At 46.9% G+C, this 20538-nt stretch overlaps 1 protein-coding gene across 2 annotated transcripts in view; it reads right to left on the minus strand.

Moving 5' to 3' along the window:
• Positions 1-20538, minus strand: part of ADCK5 (aarF domain containing kinase 5) — a 249863-nt gene that overhangs the window by 180532 nt on the left and 48793 nt on the right. Inside the window, exons 2-3 of one of the 2 annotated variants that reach the window (XM_086966521.1) lie at positions 19169-19272; positions 14198-14350 (exon numbers count right to left, since the gene is read on the minus strand). In XM_086966521.1, coding sequence (XP_086822647.1) covers positions 14198-14350; positions 19169-19272 — 257 coding nt within the window. The remainder of the gene's footprint in view (positions 1-14197; positions 14351-19168; positions 19273-20538) is intronic. The other variant, XM_086966523.1, reaches the window with a different exon arrangement.

Here is a 20538-nt window from a genome sequence, read left to right on the forward strand (position 1 = left end):
CGCTAGGTTGAGCTGAGCTGGGTCCGGGTGTCTGATCTCTCCACGGTTCTGTGTTAATAGGCGTGGAGATAGGTTTAGTTTTTGGTGTGGTACTACAGACATCTGCAACAGCGTGGTGTACCACGATTGTCTGGCCCAAGTTGGAGCGACTAGGATGAGCGTCAGGGAATGTTGTTTTAGTTTGCGTACCACTAACGGAAGTAGTGGGAGAGGAGGAAAAGCATACGTAAATAGTTTTGACCAGTTCATCCATATCGCATTGCCTTTGGACAATGGGTGTGGGTATCTGGCGGCAAAGCTTGGGCATTTTGCGTTTTCTTGGGTGGCAAAGAGGTCTATCTGAGGTGGTCCCCACATTTGAAAGAACGGATGAAGTTCCCACTTGTGGATCTGCTGTGTTTGTCGACTTAGCAGATCTGCCATAGTGTTTTATACTCCTGGGACGTGTTGGGCTAAGAGGAAGATCTTTAAAAGCTATAGCCCATCTCCATATCTGCTGTGCTAACTGAGAGTGCTACAGAGAGTGTGTTCCCCCTTGTTTGTTTATGTAGTACATAGCTGTCATATTGTCTGTGCGGACTAAGACAGCTTTGCCTGACACTTGCATTCTAAACGCTTTTAGGGCTAGAAACCCAGCTAGCAACTCCAAATGATTGATGTGGAGTAACTTCTGTTGCGGTGTCCACCTGCCTTGCATGGTGTGATGCAGTAGGTGAGCTCCCCAGCCGGAGAGCGATGCGTCCGCTGTCATGATTATTTGAGGAACTGGCTCTAGAAATGGTCGCCCTTAGGAAAGGTTTTTGGTGTTCCACCATTGCAGAGAACGAGGAGTCCGGCCGTCTACCAACACTAAGTCTGTTTGTTGACCTTGAGCCTGGTTCCACTGGCGTACTAGGCACTCTTGAAGTGGACGCATTTGCAGTCTTGCGTGAGGTGCTATAAATATGCAAGATGCCATCATTTCTATGAGCTGCATGAACACTCGAGCTGGTAGCGTGTGTTGCGGTTTGAATTTTGTTAGGAGAGAGTTTTTACACTTATTATCCTGGCTGGAGAGGGATAAGCCAGTGTTAGTTGGGTATTGATTGTAGCGACGTGATACTGTTGTATGTGCGAGGGTTGCAGATGCGATTTGGTGTGATTTACTGTGAATCCCAAGTCGTGAAGCAGTTGAATAGTAGCGTGAGTGTGTTGTACACACTGGCTGTATGAGCTGGCTTTTATGAGCCAGTCATCTAGATATGGGAAGACATGAATATGTTGTCTTCTTAAGTGTGCTGCTACTACTGCTAGGCATTTGGTAAACACCTTTTGCGCAGTTGTGACTCCAAATGGGAGCACTTTGAACTGGTAGTGCTGCCCGTCTAGCACAAATCGGAGATATTTTCTGTGCGCTGTGTGGATGGGAATATGGAAGTAGGCGTCCTTGAGATCTAGGGTGACCAGGAAATCGTTTAGTACCAAAAGTGGAAGGACTTGTTGGAGTGTGACCATGTGAAAATGGTCCGACTGTATGTAAATGTTTTAGAGGCCTGAGGTCTAGGATGGGTCTTAAAGAGCCGTCCTTCTTTGGTATTAGGAAATATAGGGAGTATACTCCTTTGTTTTTCTGATGCTCTGGAACTATTTCTATAGCATTTTTCTGCAGGAAGGATATTACCTCCTGTCTGAGCAGTGTTAAATGTTCTTGCGACATTGGACGTTGCTTGGGTGGTATGTTGGGGGGGAGGGTGGATGTTAGTTCTAGACAGTAACCTGACTGAATTATTTGGAGCACCCACCTGTCTGATGTGATATTTTCCCAAGGTGGCAGGTATTGTTGAAGTCTTCCCCCGACAGGAGTGTAATGGGACAGGGGAAGGGAGTCATTGGGCAGGGGTAGAGGCAGAGCGGGAGTTGTTATTTTTACCTCTGCCTTTGTTATTGTTACCCCTGTAACCACCCCTTTGGTAGCCCTTGCTGTAAGTGGACTGTGTAGGGGCTTTGCACGAGGTAGAAGCTGTGTCCGAAGAGTCCCCTGGTGGCTCCTCGATAGGATGAGAGACAAAATGAATGTCTGGGAGCCTGCGACTGCACGGCTCCCATAGATTTGGCGGTACCTGTATCCTTTTTCATTTTTTCAAGTGATGCATCTACGTTAGGTCCGAATAGGTGTTGCTCATCAAAGGGTTAATTAAGAATGGCACTTTGTACTTCCGGTTTGAACCCTGATATGCCTAGCCAGGCATGTCTACGTATTAGGACGCTGGTGTTAACTGCCCTAGAGGCAGTATCTGCTGAATCCAGTGCACATCGAATAGTGGTGTTTGTAATGTTTTTCCCCTCTTGGATAAGTTCATTTGCTCTATCCTTGTACTTATTAGGGAGGTGCCTCATTAAAGATTCTAATTTGTCATAATGTGCCCTGTCATATCTGGCTAATAATGCCTGTGTATTGGCGATACGCCACATGTTTGCTGCTTGAGACGCCGTTCTTTTCCCTGATGCGTCAAGTAGCTTAGACTCTTTATCTGGTGGTGGAGCTTCACCTGATGTTTGTGAGTTTGCTCTCTTGCGTGCATTGGAAACTACAAGTGAGTCTAGTGGTACAGGACCTTTAAAATATGCTGGGTCTGAGGGAGCAGCTTTATATTTTTTCTCTATGCGAGGGTTACTGACTGGGTCTTTGAAGACTTCAGGAGCATGCTTAATCACTCCTTTAAGCATTGGTAAAAGGGATGAGGACCTTTGTGCACTATCAAAGGTATCCATTAAGAAGTCTTGATCTACAGGGTCTGTATGCATGTCTACCCCATGATATTGCTCAGCCCTGTGAATTAATTGATTGAAACCCATAGTGTCTTCTGGTGAGGAAGGTCTTGAGGGGTATATGTCATCCTGAGGGACATTTGGGACATCTGGGGTGTTATAATCATCCCACGGGTCAGGTGAATCTGTAGGAGAAGCTGGATCAGGAATGTTACCCCATGTCATCAGAGCTATCATCCCTGTTGTCATCGTCTGGTATGATAGAGGATACTGGGGAATGTTGTGGTATGGCAGGATGTGGTAACGGTACAGGTGAAAGAGAAGGGGAAGGCAGTCTTAAGGGAGAGGTAGCCATGTACTTCTTCTTTGAATGCTGAGCTGGAGCTGGCGTGTCCAGTGGTCGCTTTTTTGATGCCAAAATCAGCGGTCAATTGATTGGATCTTTAGCTAGTCTTTTGAGCAGGGTCTGGATAAAGTACGACCTCTGCAGGAGACCGATCTTTTGGTGCGGAGGAACCTTTTGGCACTGAAGCGGTTTGTTTTGGTTTTTTGGCAATGTCTTTAACCGGGAAGCAGGAGTCTTTTTCGGCTCCGAAGCTTTTTTCGGTTACAAGGGTTTTTCGTCTCCGGTATGTTTTTTGGATCCGATGTTTTTTTCGGGTCCGGTGTTTTTTTTCGAATCCCAAGCGGGTTTGCTTGGTTCCGACCTGGGTTTCAGTGCCGAAGGAGTAGTGGTATGTTTCGGTGCCGATGGTTTGGATGTCGGCGTGGCCGGTGAAGTTGTCTTTTTCGGTGCCGGTAAGTGTGCGCCGGCACCGTGCGAAGGCCGACTCAAGCCCAAGTCGCCTGAAGGATTTATTAGCTTTTTAGCCGGGCCCGAAGGTGGGGCAGTAGAAGCAGTGTGTTGGTGTGCACCCGAGCCCGAGGGCGAGGGTGTGACCGGGGCCTTCTTTGGGTGTGTCAAGGAAGGGTCAGGGTCGACGGTCTTACTTACGACCCGCTGTGCTGGAGTGATGTCCTCGACTTCGGAGTCTTCTGCCTCGAAATTGCTGTTGACGTGGTGTTGTTCTGGAACGTTGACGCCCTCCTCGAAGATGTCGTCCAGAATCGAAGCTGAAGATCAAGCCATTGTTCGCCTCGCTCTTCGGTCCCGGATAGTCTTCTTGGAGCGGAAAGAGGCACAAGGGGAACAGTCTCTGGCCTCGTGCTCCAGGGAGAGGCAAAGGTTACACACTTCATGATGGTTGGTGTGGGGAAACTTCGACCCACATTGAGGACACTTTTTAAATGGCGTCCTTTCCATGAGCTGGAGTCGAGGCCTAATGTAACAATGGGCAGTGGCCTGGAGGAAAAGATACGGAGTGGTGGCATAGTGACCTATCTTCACCACCCTCTCTACCACCTTTCCAGCATGACTAGAACGCTGGCGATTACGAGCCGTGGAACATAGGAGAAGATGACGGTTCCTTTAACGGGAAGACACCAGAGGACGTGACTCTGCCCCCTGATGACGACGTGGGATTCCTACAGGGTAAAAGTCCGGAAGAACACGTGCTGGCGTGTGACGTCACCACTGGAGGAGCAAGCGGAGGGGAGCCGATCAGAGAAGGATCCGGAGAACCAGAGGTCGGGACGAGTATGCCAGGAGGCCACCGACATCGTGTTTCGCCGTGCCACACTCCCGAGGGAGGAGTGTGGCTTCAGCAGGTACGGCAGCGTTTGGCGGGCTGGGTCAGAAAACGGGGAGCAGGCTCCACCTGCTTGTGTGTGTCCCTGACCTTCCAGCGTAGTTGCCATTACTCTAGTGTACATGCCCCTCCTCAAGGATGTCTCACCTTTACTCACTATTGCCTTTCGTTGTGAATATCAGTATAGAAATTGAGCACTGGTAATCCTTGCACTCCCCGGTTCCCCTGTGGGTTCCCTCAGGTAGAAAATAAATCATGACCATATATTTTGATTTTCTTTCACGGCGGAGTTTGTCATGGCCCCAGAGAGAAACCGAAGATAGAACCCGGGACCACCAACTGAAGAATATATCAAACAACGGTCCCATCCAGTTAAACACCCCCCTAAGCCATCACGGAACCAAGGACTTTCAGAAGGACAGACTGTCTACCCGCCATAAAAAGTCATGTACAAAAATAAAACCATATCTACCAAGAACTGGTCTTAGGTCTCTTTTTGATCCCACGCCATACCTAGTTAGGCTCGAAGGCCGTCGACAATGACCGAATTGAAGTTTTCGGTGTTGAAGAGTAGCGTCGACTGGAAAAGCGCTTGAAAATTAATTTCTGTAAGTTGGTGAGGATTGCGCGCCGAAGGAAATTGGTTCCAACACGGAGCGCTGGAAACACATCCGAGCCCGGTGGCGGAAAAAAACAATCTGGGGATGGAGCCGATGCCCATGCGCAGTATCATCCAAAGGAGGAGTCACCCATCCCGTGACTTCCAAAGACTTTTCTACAACAAAACAAACAGCAAACATCCGGGCCAACACTAGGTGGCCATCTATGCACAGTGTGTAATCTGCAGCTCATATGCCTTGAACAGAGGTTTATTTAAAGGGAGAAGAGTGCACTTCTACACCTGATCACTCACTGGTTTGCAAGAACATCCAATTATACGGCTCGTGGAACACACAGGCACTGAATTTAGCATGCATTTTAAAGGGTAATCCAGTCCCAGCTATAACACCAACATTCACGTTGGTAGCTATTTACTTTTAAATAATGAAGATTGCTGCCGTATGCTGGCAGGGATTATGTACATTGTGACCATCTCCCAACGTGTAGTCTGCTGTATGAATGTGCTTTTCCCGCGGTCGCATGGGAAGCTCAATGTGTCCATCTGGCCTTCCATTACGACCTTGAAAGCAGAGTTCAACAAGATGAGTAGAATAAGGGCTCTATTGTCCCAGAAAGATGTTGCCCTTACTTCTTCCCGTGAAACGTTTGTTCTTCATGTGGTAAACACAAGCACCGAGGTGCATGCCCTTTTAAATACTGATCTCCCCCGGCATTTCGGTGCTTTGATTCACACTATATTCAAGGCCTCGTCGACCACAGGCTTGCCACATTTGTTTAAACTAGTGAGCTCTGGTCTTGTGACTTCATTCCAAACTATATTTGGTGATATACAGGCATTTTTTTGTTCTATTTTTTCCAGCATCTTCTGTCGTTTGCCATTAATTCTCGCCTTGGCTGCCAGTGTACTGCTGTTGATTTGCATGCTAAAAAATGGCTGCACAGTCTGTGTCAGACAACAACTTGTCGCAGCTGCTCCAGCTTCGCAACCGGATACTTGAATACTCTGGAACGCTACCTCTCGCCACCTTGAGTGTAGCATTTGGATTATCCTTCCGGTTTTCCTACTTTACATGCGTTAAGCTGTTTGCCATTGCCTGGATTGTTCTTATGAATGGGCTCTGGATTTGTGTCTCTGACATACGTTGTCTCCTAACCCGGATTATGATCAACTAATGAGTCCCTTAGTAGCTCATGAGTTGGAATGTTCTGTGGGCGTGATTATGGCCTGTGCGGCCGCGCATGGAGTCCTGGGCATTTGGAACATATGTGCAGCTGCACATAACTTTCTGGCACACATCAAAGAACGCCAGAGTTTTCCTCTGATGGTGCAAGAGGCTCCGGCTATCGAAGAACATGTGTGTTCCGTCATGTTATTGAATTGAATGGCAGATGTTTTCTGATGATAACAATGACTTCCTCTTGGAGGCAGTTGCAACGGAATAGGCCTATACGCTGTTGGATTAAATTGGCATATGTCCAGCTTCCATGCGTACTGTACTCAACAAGTTTTTAACTAAATTGTTCCCATTTACCTCGTGGGCAAATAATGCCCCTTCTTATTTTTTTTAGTTTTTTTCTCTTCCTTGCTACTTTGGAATTTCTACTTCCAAGTATCCATTTTGGCAAATTTTGAACTTGGTTCTGTCTCAATCGAACTTGAACTCTGCGTTCCTAAATTGCCTCCCTTCTTGTACGTTTTCTGATCGGGGGTGGTGTATTATGGCCGGGACCTTGCTTGCACACATTGCTATGTTAGCATACGCTTATAAGAAGTTAAACGCCATTTTGCCACTTTGCAACTTTTTGCACACAACAATACATATAACTGTTGTTGTACGTTGGGCTGCTTGATTTCTCCGCGCATGAGAACGGCTTGTTTTTAACATGCCTAGACTTACATCGCGACCTCTGTCTTTACCTTGTGTGCAGAAGCCTTCATGGTCACCATAACAATGTATGCTGTTATTCAGGTTGATCGCCCCCCGCTCTAGACATAACACGAACACAGCTGCAGCTAACTAAAATTCTAGCACCTTTAACATTGCATTGCATGCATGTTTTTGGCACTTGGAGAAAAACCATTTTCAGAGAGAGAGATTTGCTGATCCTGATGTGATTCACTTCCGCTGATCTTGGAGGTATGGGGTTCCATATTCAAGCCTAAGAGACCTTCTATTATTATTATTATTATTATAAAACATAGTTCCTAGCAGGGGAGGGTGGTTAACAAGGCCCTATAGGACCTGTTTCCACTATCATTATAATATGATTTCTCCCTTTGTGTTTTATGGAATTGTAACAATGCTGATTGAAAATTATACAATCATATGCATGCTTATGTTAGCAAAAATACAGCATCTTAGAGCACGTCGTTAAAATAAACATTTTAAACTTTTCTGTGTCTCTAATTACGTTGTGGACTGGTATGAGAATAAAACGAAAGAGTGTTCTTGATTCCCACCATTCCTGAGTGTATCCTAAGTCGCATGTTCTGGGTTGTCTAATCATTGGTAACTTTGCTGTAGGATGGAGAGCTAATGAGATACTGATGCTAGTCGATTAGGGGTTCTAGGTACTGAGGTGAGTTTTTTGGTACACCACAATTCACTGAGGTCCTGGGTCTCTGTTCACAGTTCTGTCTATGAGCAGAGTCCCCACAATACTAACATATACAGGTTTATCATTGATTTGCGAGAGGTAAACAAGATTGTAGTGCTCCAATATCCAGTAGTCTCTGACATCACAACACTTCTTACTATGGCTCGATACCTAATCATCCTGTCAGCAGTTATTTGTTCGGTTTCACTTTGAATAATCGATCCTTCAGATTCTGTAGTGCTCCACAATGGTATACAGAGATTCCTAGCATTTACAACCAAGCATTGAATAGGCAGCTGGATTCTTTCCCTGTGCCAAAAGGGGTGGCTCTCATACAATATGTTGAAGATATCTTGTTGGCTGCAGATACCCCTGAACAGTGTGAAGAAGGAACACTGTCATTGCTTTCCTTTCTTGCATTTCACCATCACAAGGTTTCTAGAAAGAAACTGCAATATTGTAGACAGCAGGTTACCTATTTAGGTCACCTCCTGTCTAAGGACGGACGTGCACTCACACCAGACCTCATTCAGGCTCTTTTAGACACACCTGTGCCCCGTACTCAGAAGGATGTTCGTGCACTAATTGGCCTGACTTCTTTCTGTAGGCAGTGGATCCCTAGCTTTTCTCACAATGTTAAACCCTTGTTGGCGCTTTTGACCAAAGATACCCCAATGCCCCTCCCATGGACTACTGAATGCCAGAGTATTTTCCAAGAGTTGCGTCAAGCTCTATGTTCTGCACCAGTATTAGGCACCCCAGACTACACTAAGGCCTTCATACTCTATGTACACGAGAGGGACGGTTGTGCGCTCTTGGTCTTAACCCAAACACACGGTGATAAGCAGCGTCCAGGTGCATATTTTTCAGCTGTCTTTGATCCAGTTGTCATGATTTGCCTGGGTGTTTTTATTCTTTGGCAGTGGCAGCTGTGTCCATAGCGCCAGAGTGAGGGAATAGCTTTGTCTCATACACTGCTTGTGTTAGTGCCCCATGCAGTTGATGCCCTTTTGAACCAAACCAAAGCACAGCATTTAACTAGTGCTCGCTTGACAGGATATGAATTAACACTTTTGGCCCCCTCAAATCACCTTGAAAAGATGTTAGACTCTTAATCCGGCTATGCTATTGCCATTCTAAGCTATTCAGTCTCAGTCAAAGGAGTCTCATGACTGTATATTCCTAACTGACGAACAGACAAAGGGTTGTGTTGATCTGCAAGATACACCCCTTTCAAGTGTTGATGGGGAATTGTGTGTTGATGGGTCTTGTTTGAAATGACCAGATGGCACGACATCAGCTGCATATGCAATCACAACACTTCAGACGGTAGTTGAGACAGCTCGCATCCCACAGAAGTCAGCTCAGGTAGCCGAGTTGACAGTACTGATGAGGGCATGTGAACTGAACACTGACTTGTCTGTTAACATTTACACCGATAGCCGATATGCATTTGGAGTGGCTCACGATTTAGGGCTACTATGGAAGGAAAGAAGCTATCTTACATCACATGGGACACAAATAGTGCATGGAGAATTAGTGCATAATCTCCTTACGGCTTTGACATATCCTAAGAAAATAGCGATTGTTAAGTGCAGTGCACATAAGAAAGTGACTGATAAAATAGGACAGGGCAATGCCTTTGCAGATCACACAGCCCGTGAGACTGCAATGCAGCGAAGCACTACATCTATGTATGTGGTAAAGTCACAGGCTGAACGTTGGCATGATGCCAGGCAAGAAGTGCTAGACATGCAGCGATCTGCCTCTGCTGAAGAATTAGACCTATGGTCTAAGGAGGGAACATTGGATGATGAGGGCTGTTGGAGAAATAAAGACATGACCAAATGGAGATTGACCACAGCCTATTTGCACCCTACGATTCCCATGACACAGGGGCAGGCACATATTGGAACATCCTCAATAGCGAACCTACTTATGCAAGTGTGGGATCATCCAGAAATTTCCGGCACAGCTAAAAAAAAAAGTTCAGACTTGTCTGATTTTTCTCCAGTATAATCCTGGAAAAGGAACACAAACTCCAATAGGAGGGGTTGCCACACTGACTGTACCTTTTGAGCTTCTGCAAATGGATTACATCTAGCTAGAACGCTGTAATAACCTGAAGTAGGTCCTAGTAGTGGTATGTGCCTTTAGTAAGTGGATTGAGGCATACGCTACCAGAGATAATACAGCTCTTACTACAGCAAAGGTGCTTCTAAAGGAGTTCTTCCCTTGATTTGGCGTTTGTCGAGTCCTGTGGAGTGACAACGGACCTCATTTCATTGGCCAAGTTGTTGAGTATGTCCTGAAAGGATTAGGAATCAAGCAGAAGTTCAATGCTGCTTTCCACCCACAATCATCAGGGTTAGTGGAACGATACAATTCAACTCTCAAGCTTAAGTTGGCTAAAATCCAGGCTTCCACAGCTCTGAAATGGCCTGAAGCATTTCCCCTTGCCCTTCTTTCCATTAGATCGGAGCCACATACACGATCTTGCCTCACACCGTATGAGGTGGTATTTGGAAGTCCAAAGAACATTTGGGGGATTCCTAAGCCATGCCCTATACATGATGTACCTTGTGTTCTGATGAGTGACTACCTGTGTCAGTTGACTGACTGCTTGCTTTCTAGTCATCAACAGGTTCGAGAAGCTCTTCCTGACAGTTCGCAGGGTGATGGCCATGATCTACGGCCTGGCGACCAAGTTATAGTGAAAGTTTTCCAGAGGTCGAATAGCCTGAAACTGAGTTGGCGCGGCCCTGAGCAGGTGCTCCTAGTGACCAGAACTGCAGTCCGGGTGACCAATCGGAAGAACTGGATCCATTCCATCCACTGCAAAAAGGTGCCGTCAACCCTGGTGGAGCCCGCTGCACTCACCAACCATCGAGACATCCAGGGCACAGTGAGAGGTCAAGCCATATCACCTGAAGAACCGAGGGAAGTCTTTCCGGACCACACGATCCACGGTGCATCTCGATATCAGCTGCAACCCCGGAAAGAAACTTAAATGCTGAAAAAGACTGGCTTAGCAACCGTCCTGCGTTAGTGAAAGGCTGAGCCGAGGAGGGGGGGTGGATCTTTTTCGTAGGGACACCCGTCTAAACTCTCAGTGAGGAAACCAACGGCTGCCCAGGACTTCAGAGCTCCATCTGCTTTGTTGTTTCAATGTTGAGATAAATATGCCTATGGAGAAGACATCGACTACTGCGAAAGTTTGTGACAGAAAGGCCATGTTTATTGTTGGGCTCACTTCTGTTGTCATCAGCATTGCTACGATAGCTTGGGTTGTAGAGGAAGTGGCTCCTGTTCGACAAGCGCTGAATGCCACTACTCCAGCCCCCATTGAGCACCATTATTTCTCCCTTCCCCATCATGAGCAGCAGCATAGAATGTCCTACCTTAATAATACATTCATTCAGATGTTGCACCACACCCATAATGCTACGAACTTCGTGGAATGATGCCAGCTCATCAGAAAAAGGGAGGAACACCATTCATTCCTCTGCCATTTTCACACAATGGATCTTGTAAGGTTTGGTTTGCATTGCTGTAGGCTTTTGAAGTTGCTAATATCACCTATGCTGATGTAGGGAGACTGAATTTTCAGCTAAATAAAGTGGGTTACCCTCATGAGGAAGGAGATCCACAGGCAAAAGGAATTGTATGGCAGATGGAGGAGTATCGCTGAGGAAACTCCTCCTTGCGCAATGTTTTCCCAAACACTTGAACATCCAAGGGTAATGGACTTTCTATTATAGCTGTTACTAGAGCCCGAGCAGACTTGTGTGCGAACAGTGTTGGAAATATTCCTGTGGGGAAGAGCGACTGTACCCTGGTACTGAACATTACTGGGGTGAATAACAGTAGCTTTATGTCATCCCACAATACTTTTTTCATCTGTGGATATAAAGGATACTACCATCTACCCATTGGATGGTCAGGAACTTGCTAGGTGTCCTTTTTGTTGCCACCTGTGTTTTTGGCTCCTGCATCCTATCACAGGGACAATAGACTGTTTAATGACATTTCTAAGAACCGATATAAGAGGACACTAAATTATGAGGAGATGGATCAGAATGACAATGCACTGCAGCAATATATGGACTTTAATTTGGGATTGTTCTTCTTTGTTGGTGCCGTTTTAAACAGCAGGAAAATTAGACACTTAACATGTGTTGCAGCACTGCAAATTGCAAGGATTGTGACGCTCCAAAATAGAATGGTCTTTGATGTTGTGTTGGCTGATCTCGGTGGTGCATTTCGCTTCATCGGGAGCAGTTGTTGTGCTTATATCCCTGATCACGCCCCTTTAGTTTTTGATGCAATCTCTAAACTGCATATAATCGCTGCGGAGATTCACCCTGATACCCGAATATGGATTTTTACCGGTTGGCTATGGACACTAGTTGTTACCTGGGGCTGGAAACTGTTGAGGATTCTATGCATCTTCTTTGCAATCCTACAATTATGTTGCTTATGTCTACAATGTGGTCCAATGCTTTGTTCCCTCTGTATCACTGCTTGTATACCTACCAAACGCAACGTTAAGAATGTAAACGCCCAATAGGTAATGAACCAAGAAGTTAATCAACTAATGCAAATTGATGTACAAGATGTTTTTTGTTCCTTCTAAATCATAGATTTATAAGCAAATGCTAAAAGGGTCTTCTGTGGAAACTTGGCAGAGATTACTGTTAGCATGAGCGGAGGCCATTTTGTTTGTAGCACCCATTTTGGTTAAGCTATGTGTTTGCCATGTGCTTCCCAGTCTTCGCTGTTGCCTGCTTCTTTATTACGCCTGAGTCATCATCTATAGTTCGCTCCTTCAGCTCTGAGCCTGAGCACTGTGCATGCTCAGAAAGGTTGGTAGTTGCTAGGATGCATCTGTTATACACTGTACTGTCAGGCTATTTTGACTGATGTCAGCAACATTGTAACTCCTCCCATTCTGTTGACTAAGCGATTCTCATACACCCTTGTATGTAAAAGTCTATTTGTGTGTACACTTGTACTGCCTCTTTTTGAACCTCCATGCTTACAGTGCACTTGCTAAAGAATATAAGGCCCATGGTTTCTGTACTCCATGTGCTGCCTCATACATTGCATTCTGTATCGATGTAGTTCCACTCACGAGTCCTAATAAACTACTTTCTTTTTTATTACAGCTTCCGTGCCAATCTCTACTTTGTCAGTGTGAAGGACCAGTGTGAAAAAGGGCGAACCCCAGCACAAGGTGAGCCCCTGAAAAGGCTCACCCCCACAGGTTGTTGGGCAAATATGGGGCATCGCTGGAGTCTTTGGAGTAGGGTAACCAGGTTTGAGGATAAAACATGCACTCACATGGAGAGTTTCAGAAAAAGAAATAAAATAGTGCAATCCAAACGATAATAAGACATTAAATCAGTACAAGGTCCATGCTCCATTGAAGAGACAAACACACAAAAAAGAGAAAATGAAACAGACATGCGCTGACCAATGAAAAGCAAGCAAATGAGTGACAATGAAGCGAACCTATGATAAGTAATTGGCAGGCTCTGAGCCCTTTTTTAGGCTTTTTTTTTTAGATAAGAAAAGATCTTGCAAACAACAGCACATGTGCGGTCCCAGGTAAGACCTAAACGGCCTTCACCGTGGGAGGGCCATGCATTAAAAGAGTTCCAAGAACACTACAAAGAGAAGCAGGAAGCAGGGTTGGGCAAACTGTAGTGCCTCACCACTCTATTTCACCCATTGGGGCGCACTGCATAATTCAAGCAAAGGCATAGGCAAGACTCGTATATGGCACATTGGGAAGTACTTTTTTATTTTTGTGGGGATAATGGCGCCCGTGTTGCAAGGCCACAGTGGCAACAGTGGCCCGATTGTGCTGGACTTCCAGCTTGAGGTGGCGGTAGGGATTATGGGCAAGACAGATTCACATTCAGCCCAACGCGAACTGGCCTAGGGAAATAAAACCTCTCCGAGCCCAGCTTAAAGCGAAGGACATAGGGGCGTCCCCATCACACGCTCTACCTAAGACACACATGTAAAATGGAGGTAAACACCGGTCCCTTTTGAAGAGCCCTCGGCTTCTCCCTGGAAAGCCAGGCTCGGGCATCTGAAGCTTTCAGTCATCTCATACAAGCCCTAGACATTCTTCTATTGCTCGCTATTTACAATCATAATTCCACATTCAACAGGTTAGCTAAGAATGGAAAAGCATAACTGACTTGTGTGATGTTACGATAGGTTAATAAAACTTGATAAAGAGCAAACTATAGGAAAGCAGGTATATCTTGGCGCTGAGCCAACACGGACAGACGAGTGATCAGAGAATAAAACAGCCACATTTTCAAAGTTTTCCTAACCCACCACAACAATGAGCTCCCTAGCAACATTTTACTCTTGCATGAATTGTGAGAAAATATTCGATTTACCACAGTGGGGAGGTGAGGGGAAATCGGGTTTACTCAAAGATCTTTAGACATGCACAGATTAGTTCAGCATGGACAGAAGAGAGACCTTTGAACAGCGAACTGAAAGGGGCAGAGTGCACCTACCTGCAGAACCGGCCCACGCCCTCCACTACAATCCTCATCCTCCTCTTCTCGTGAGACTCTGCCAGGCTGTACCACACGCCAGCAGATGCAGGCAGAGCCACCAAGGCCAAGCCTCGCAGCACCTTCTTCAGCAGGTTTGGGCGACCCGATGACCTGTTACAGGGAGGAGGAAAAGTCAGGAGGCAAGCAGGCTGATGAGAAGCAGGGCCAGGCTGTGGACAGGCAGAACCTCCAGACATGGGGCTAATGGAAGAGGCTAGCTGCTCAGTACCTGTCGGGGACCCTTAGGTATGGGTGATGGTGGAGAGCAAGATGCTCTTGAATTACAAACGTTATGCCTAGACTGATACCAGTCAAAGGTGATGTGAACACAGATGCGCTGGCTGTGCAAGGATGACCAAGCCATGGATGCCACTGCAAACAGATATATAGAACTGGACAAGTCTAAGGTGATGTGAACACAGATGCGCTGGATGAGAATGATAATGTCATAAGTCCACTAAGAGACAAGACATTGTGGTGTTACGATAGGTTAATAAAACTTGATAAAGAGCAAAATATAGGAAAGCAGGTATATCTTGGCGCTGAGCCAACACGGACAAACGAGGCGCCAAAGGCGCGCCAAAGGCAAGCCCGTCTGCGCCCGTCCGCTCCCGGCCGACTCCAGACGCCAGGGATCCTGCCCGTTTCATCCGCCACTCCAGCCCGTTGCCTTCTCAGACAGCACTGTAAAATGGGCAATAATAGGTACACTAGCATACAACTACACAATCTCAATCCTCTCAAACGACCTATCCGTACAGCCCAGCCCCCCAGCACTCAACTAAAATCAACTGTAGGTTAAGTACCAACACAAACAACCTGCCGCACAGACCGCATCTCCAAACCCCAGTCCGACCTAGTTTGCCTTTATTGCAATGCTAGATCAATGGCTAAGCACTCACTACAAATCTGGGCGCTCCTGGACTCTGTCAAACCAGACGCGTTGTTACAGAAACCTGGCTACAGGAGTCGTCCGCGCCAGACATCGCAGTTGCTCTGCCCCCAGCGTACACAATACATAGGCTTGACCGCCCTGGCAATAAAAAAGGGGGTGGAACGGCCATAATCCATAAATCATCTATAAAAGTCTATATAAATGACTCTTACCTCGAATGTTGGGGTGAGATGCTCATTGCCACTATGACTGTGGACAATAAAGAATCATGGAAGATAGCCCTCATTTATAGGCCCCCTGGATCCAAGGCTCATTTCCCTGAGAAATTAGTGGAAGCGATAGCACCCTATGCCCTTGCTACGGGAAACTTTCTTCTACTAGGAGATGTTAATTACCATCTTGAACAAACCATTGATCCTCACACTACAGACCTAATTATAAGCCTGGTGGCATTACAGTTATGCCTACTTCCTACAGGTCCAACCCACGTAGCCGGCCATACTCTTGACCTTGTATGTACCAACTCTCCAGAGGTAACGATTACACAGACCGACCCAGTCTTTTGTACAGACCATTTTATTATAAAATTTGTTATAAATGGTTCTCCGGCCCCGGCAACTCGCTCGACCAAGCTGAAAAAGAGCAGGCCATGGAACAAAATCACTGTGTCTGCCTTTGCCGCTAATTTTTCCCCTCCTACCATTTCCCAATGCACTAACCCTAGCCTAGCCGCCATGAAACTTGAATCGGCTATCACTCTTGCATTAGATGACATAGCACCCTTGCGTGAATCCAAACCTCCGAAAAACAATTCACCCTGGTTCACGCCAGAGTTGAAGCAAACAAAATACTCTACCAGGATGGCAGAACGGAAATGGCGACACACAAAAAGTGTCCAAGACAGGGAAATATATAAAACTGCACATCGGCAGTATTTGAAGGACATTGCTGAGGCAAAAAAAGTCTATCTTGGCAACAGGATTACTCTAGCAGCCAACTCACAAAGAGAACTCTTTAACATTGTTAAGGAATTCACTAATCCATCATGAACGCAGCAGGCGCCCCCCGATACTAAGGACTGGGTGGAATCTGTAGCCTCCTACTTTCATGAGAAAGTTAACATTCATAAACGTTTTCCCCAGTCAACGACAAAAGATGAAATCACCACCCCTTACGTCAATGGGCAAAACATCCCCAATAATCACTCCGCCACGCTAAAACAGTTCTCACCCTTGTTAGAAAACGAGGTGAACCAAATCTTGTTGAAAATGAAATCTGAAGCCCCGGGAGATCCTGCCTCTCCGCAAGTTATATCTAAAATCTCCCCAGTTCTGATCCCCATCCTAACCAACATTTTCAATCAATCGCTACAGCACTGTGTTGTCCCTAAACACTGGAAGGAGGCAGTAATCAGGCCTATTTTAAAGAAACCCACGGCTGACCCGGATCAACTTGTAAACTATCGACCAATTTCCCTTTTACCACTCTTTGGAAAAGTTATGGAGGCTCTAATTAATAAACAGCTCATCGCACACCTGGAGTCCAATAAACTCCTCGACCCATCCCAATCCGGTTTCAGGGCGTTCCACAGCACTGAAACGGCCCTGCTTGAGGTCGTGGACAATATAAGACTGTCTTTGGATTCTAAACAATCGGCTATACTGATTTTGCTAGACCTGTCTGCGGCCTTCGACACCATCTCGCATTTCGTTCTGTTAGAGAGCCTTGCAGAGGTTGGTGTCGAAGGCGCCGCACTTCAATGGCTGACAAGCTACCTTGGCAACAGACGGTCCAGGGTCCAATTAGGCTCCCACTCTTCCATTTTCTACGAAAATGACAAGGGTGTCCCACAGGGATCCATTTTGAGCCCGACCCTTTTTAACATTTATGTTTCCCCCTTGGCGAAGATCATCAGAGAACATGGTTTTGGAACCGTATCCTATGCTGACGATACCCAAATCCTCGTCACCATCAACCAAAACCCTGATGATATAAAAAGAAGGTTCAAAAACTGTATGATCAATATACAAGAATGGATGACCAGAAATTACCTTATGATGAACGCTGGAAAGACTGAGGTCATGCTTTTCGGCAAAGCCGACCAAATTTGGTCATCAGACTGGTGGCCAGTCTCCCTCGGTCCCAGCCCAGTCCCCAAGCCCTTTGTCAGGAATCTTGGAGTAACAATAGACGATAAGTTGACCATGTTTGAACACATCAGGAAAACAGTGGGAAATAGCTACGGCCAGATGCGCAGCCTGAGGAAGATCTTTAAATGGATCCCACTTTCAGCAAGTATGCCCCTAGTCCAGGGACTCATTGTTAACAGGATGGACTATGGAAATCCCCTTTTTTCAGCCATCAACCCAACACTACTGAATCGACTGCAAGTCCTCCAAAACACTGCTGCTAGGTTAGTACAAGATCTACCCCCTCGTACCCCTTCAGCAGCCTGCCTCAAGACTCTGCACTGGCTCCCCCTACAAACATGCATAAAGTTCAAACTATGCTGCCTAGTCCATAAAGCTGTAAATAGTTATGGACCGGTCTATCCCGAACATAAGCTCAAGAACCACGTCCCAAGCAGAATGCTACGCTCTTCTAGCAAAGCCCTTCTCTCTGTACCCAGAGTTCGAACAGTCAGAAATGGAGACAGAGCCTTCAGTAAAACTGCCCCAGAAGCCTGGAACTCCCTCCCCCCATTCAGTTGAGGTTAGAGCCTGATCACATGAAATTTCGAAAATAGCTAAAAACCTGGCTCTTCTAGCTAGTTGAGCCCTCCTACTTCCTGGATCAGTTGGTCATGAGGATCCTTTCTGCCTGCTAGCGCTCTGAGACCTTCGGGTGATTTATGCGGGATACAAATGAAATAAAATGGAAAATGGAAATGGAAATGAGCAAGCCGTGGATGCCACAGCAAACAGATACATAGACAGGACCAGTCTAAGGTGATCAGCGCCGGGACGCCTCTTCGCTAGGGCAGCTGCGAGATCTACAAGATCACATAACATAACATGTGAACACAGATGCGCTGGCTGTGCAAGGATGACCACGCTACGGACACCACTGCACATAGATACATACAAAAGGACAGAAGACCTGAGACCCCCTGGACCATCTATTGCTGTCGGCAACGCTGTCCCTTTGAGCCAAGGATAAGATGACAAAGGGAAGGACAGCGGGCATGCAAGTGGAACTGAGAACAAAAAGAGGTGGAGACCAAAACAAATGATCATTGGGAAAACTGGAAGGGGGACAGAGAACCTCAGGATAAAAAGGAAAATGAGAGAGGATAGCAGAAAGGGTAGAGGAGAAGAGTGGATGGAGTGATGGAGGCAAAAGGTAAACTGGAGTGGGTGTAGGTTGAAGACAGGAAACAGGGAAGGAGAGCAGGAGGGAACAAAGAGATGGATTGAAAAAGGAGAGAAGAATGAAGCAAGGGAAGGAAACAGTGCATACAAGTGCTCTAAGGGAAAGTTAGGGTTTGAGAGAGTAAGTGGAAGATGTCATAACCTAAATGAATATGTAAATCATGTTGGACTTTTCAGCTGCATAAAGCTCTTCATGGAGAAGAATGATAGGCAAGGAGGTAATAAGAAGCCAATCATGTGAGGGTGTGGGAGGGGGAATGGACAGAGTAATTCATGGACTTGAAGTGCAAGTGGACTGGGTTGAGGCCCAGGCTCTGAATAACTGTCACAGGGAGGGCGTTTCAACATCCTCTACTCAGAGGCCATCATTAAAAGCTGTTACTTTGTGTGGGGGGGGGGAGGGAGGTGGGTGTCACAATACAGAGAGCTCACACTTCAGGAGGCGGGGTGGGCATAATGGGAGCTCCCATTCATCTTGGGTGTGTGGGTGGGAAAATAATGTACCACATCCAAGGACCCCAACGGGAGGGGCTGGGGGATCCTGATCATAGAGTTATTTCAGTGTATTAAGATAGAGTATCCGAGTTTCTCATGGGAGCAGCTAGTGGACCAGGCACCATGGCACAGATGTTTCAAGGGACAGCTACACTGAAGCTATCTTACCTGAATGACTGGGAGCCCACACCTCTGAGACACGTCACCAATGGCAGAGGACGCTGGCTGTGAGTCTTCTGAAGCAGCAACAGGTGGTAACGACACAACCGCAACTGTGGGATGGATGGAGAGGGGTGAGACCAGAAGCACACACGGCAGATCAAACATTACTAGCACAAGACATAAACAACCAGCTCATGGTAATCAATTACAACATATGTAAAAGGAGCGTACACAAGTTGTAGAGGTAAAAGAAGTGCTCTAAAGAGACAGCTTGTACAATGGACACCAAGTCTTGCAGAGGACAGAAACAGTCTAAACAGAGAAACCCAGAACAGAGCCACTCTCGACTAAACCAATTCTACTGAGACAGTCTGGTCTGCACAGGGCAGCGACGTTCAAGAACCCTCTGAAACAGCCTGCACAGGGCGCCGACATACAAGAACCCTCTGAGATGCCTGCACAGGGCACCGATAGACAAGAAACCTCCGAGACCGCCTGCATAGGGTACCAACGTAGTAGAACCCTCTGAGACAGTCTGGTCTGCACTGAGCACCAATGTACAAGAACCCTCTGAGACAGCCTGCAAAGGGCATCGACGTACAAGAACCCTCCGAGAGAGCCTGCACCGGGCACCGACGTACAAGAATCCTTTGAGACAGCCTGCACTGGGCACCGATGTACAACAAACCTCTGAGATGCCTGCACAGGGCACCGACGTACAAGAACCCTCTGAGATGCATGCACAGGGCACCGACGTACAAGAACCCTCTGAGATGCATGCACAGGGCACCGACGGACAAGAACCCTCTGAGACGCCTGCACAGGGCACCGATGTACAAGAACCCTCTGAGACGCCTGCACAGGGCACCGACTGACAAGAACCCTCTGAGATGCCTGCACAGGGCACCGACGTACAAGAAAACTCAGAGAGAGCCTGCACAGGGCACCGATGTACAAGAACCCTCTGAGACAGCCTGCACCGGGCACCGATGTACAAGAACCCTCTGAGATGCCTGCACAGGACACTGACGTACAGGAACCCTCTGAGATGCATGCACAGGGCACCGACGGACAAGAACCCTCTGAGACACCTGCACAGGGCACCGACGGACAAGAACCCTCTGAGACGCCTGCACAGGGCACCGACTGACAAGAACCCTCTGAGACAACCTGCACTGGGCACCGATGTACAAGAACCTTCTGAGACACCTGCATAGGATACCGACATACAAAATCCCTCTGAGACGCCTGCACAGGGCACCGACGAGCAAGAACCCTCCGATACAGCCTGCACAGGGCACCAACAGACAAGAACCCTCCGAGATGCCTGCACAGGGCCCTGACAAACAAGAACCCTCTGAGACAGCCTGCACAGG

The sequence above is a fragment of the Lissotriton vulgaris genome, chromosome 4_1 (genome assembly GCF_964263255.1).
Source record: "Lissotriton vulgaris chromosome 4_1, aLisVul1.2, whole genome shotgun sequence".
Lineage (NCBI taxonomy): Eukaryota > Metazoa > Chordata > Amphibia > Caudata > Salamandridae > Lissotriton > Lissotriton vulgaris.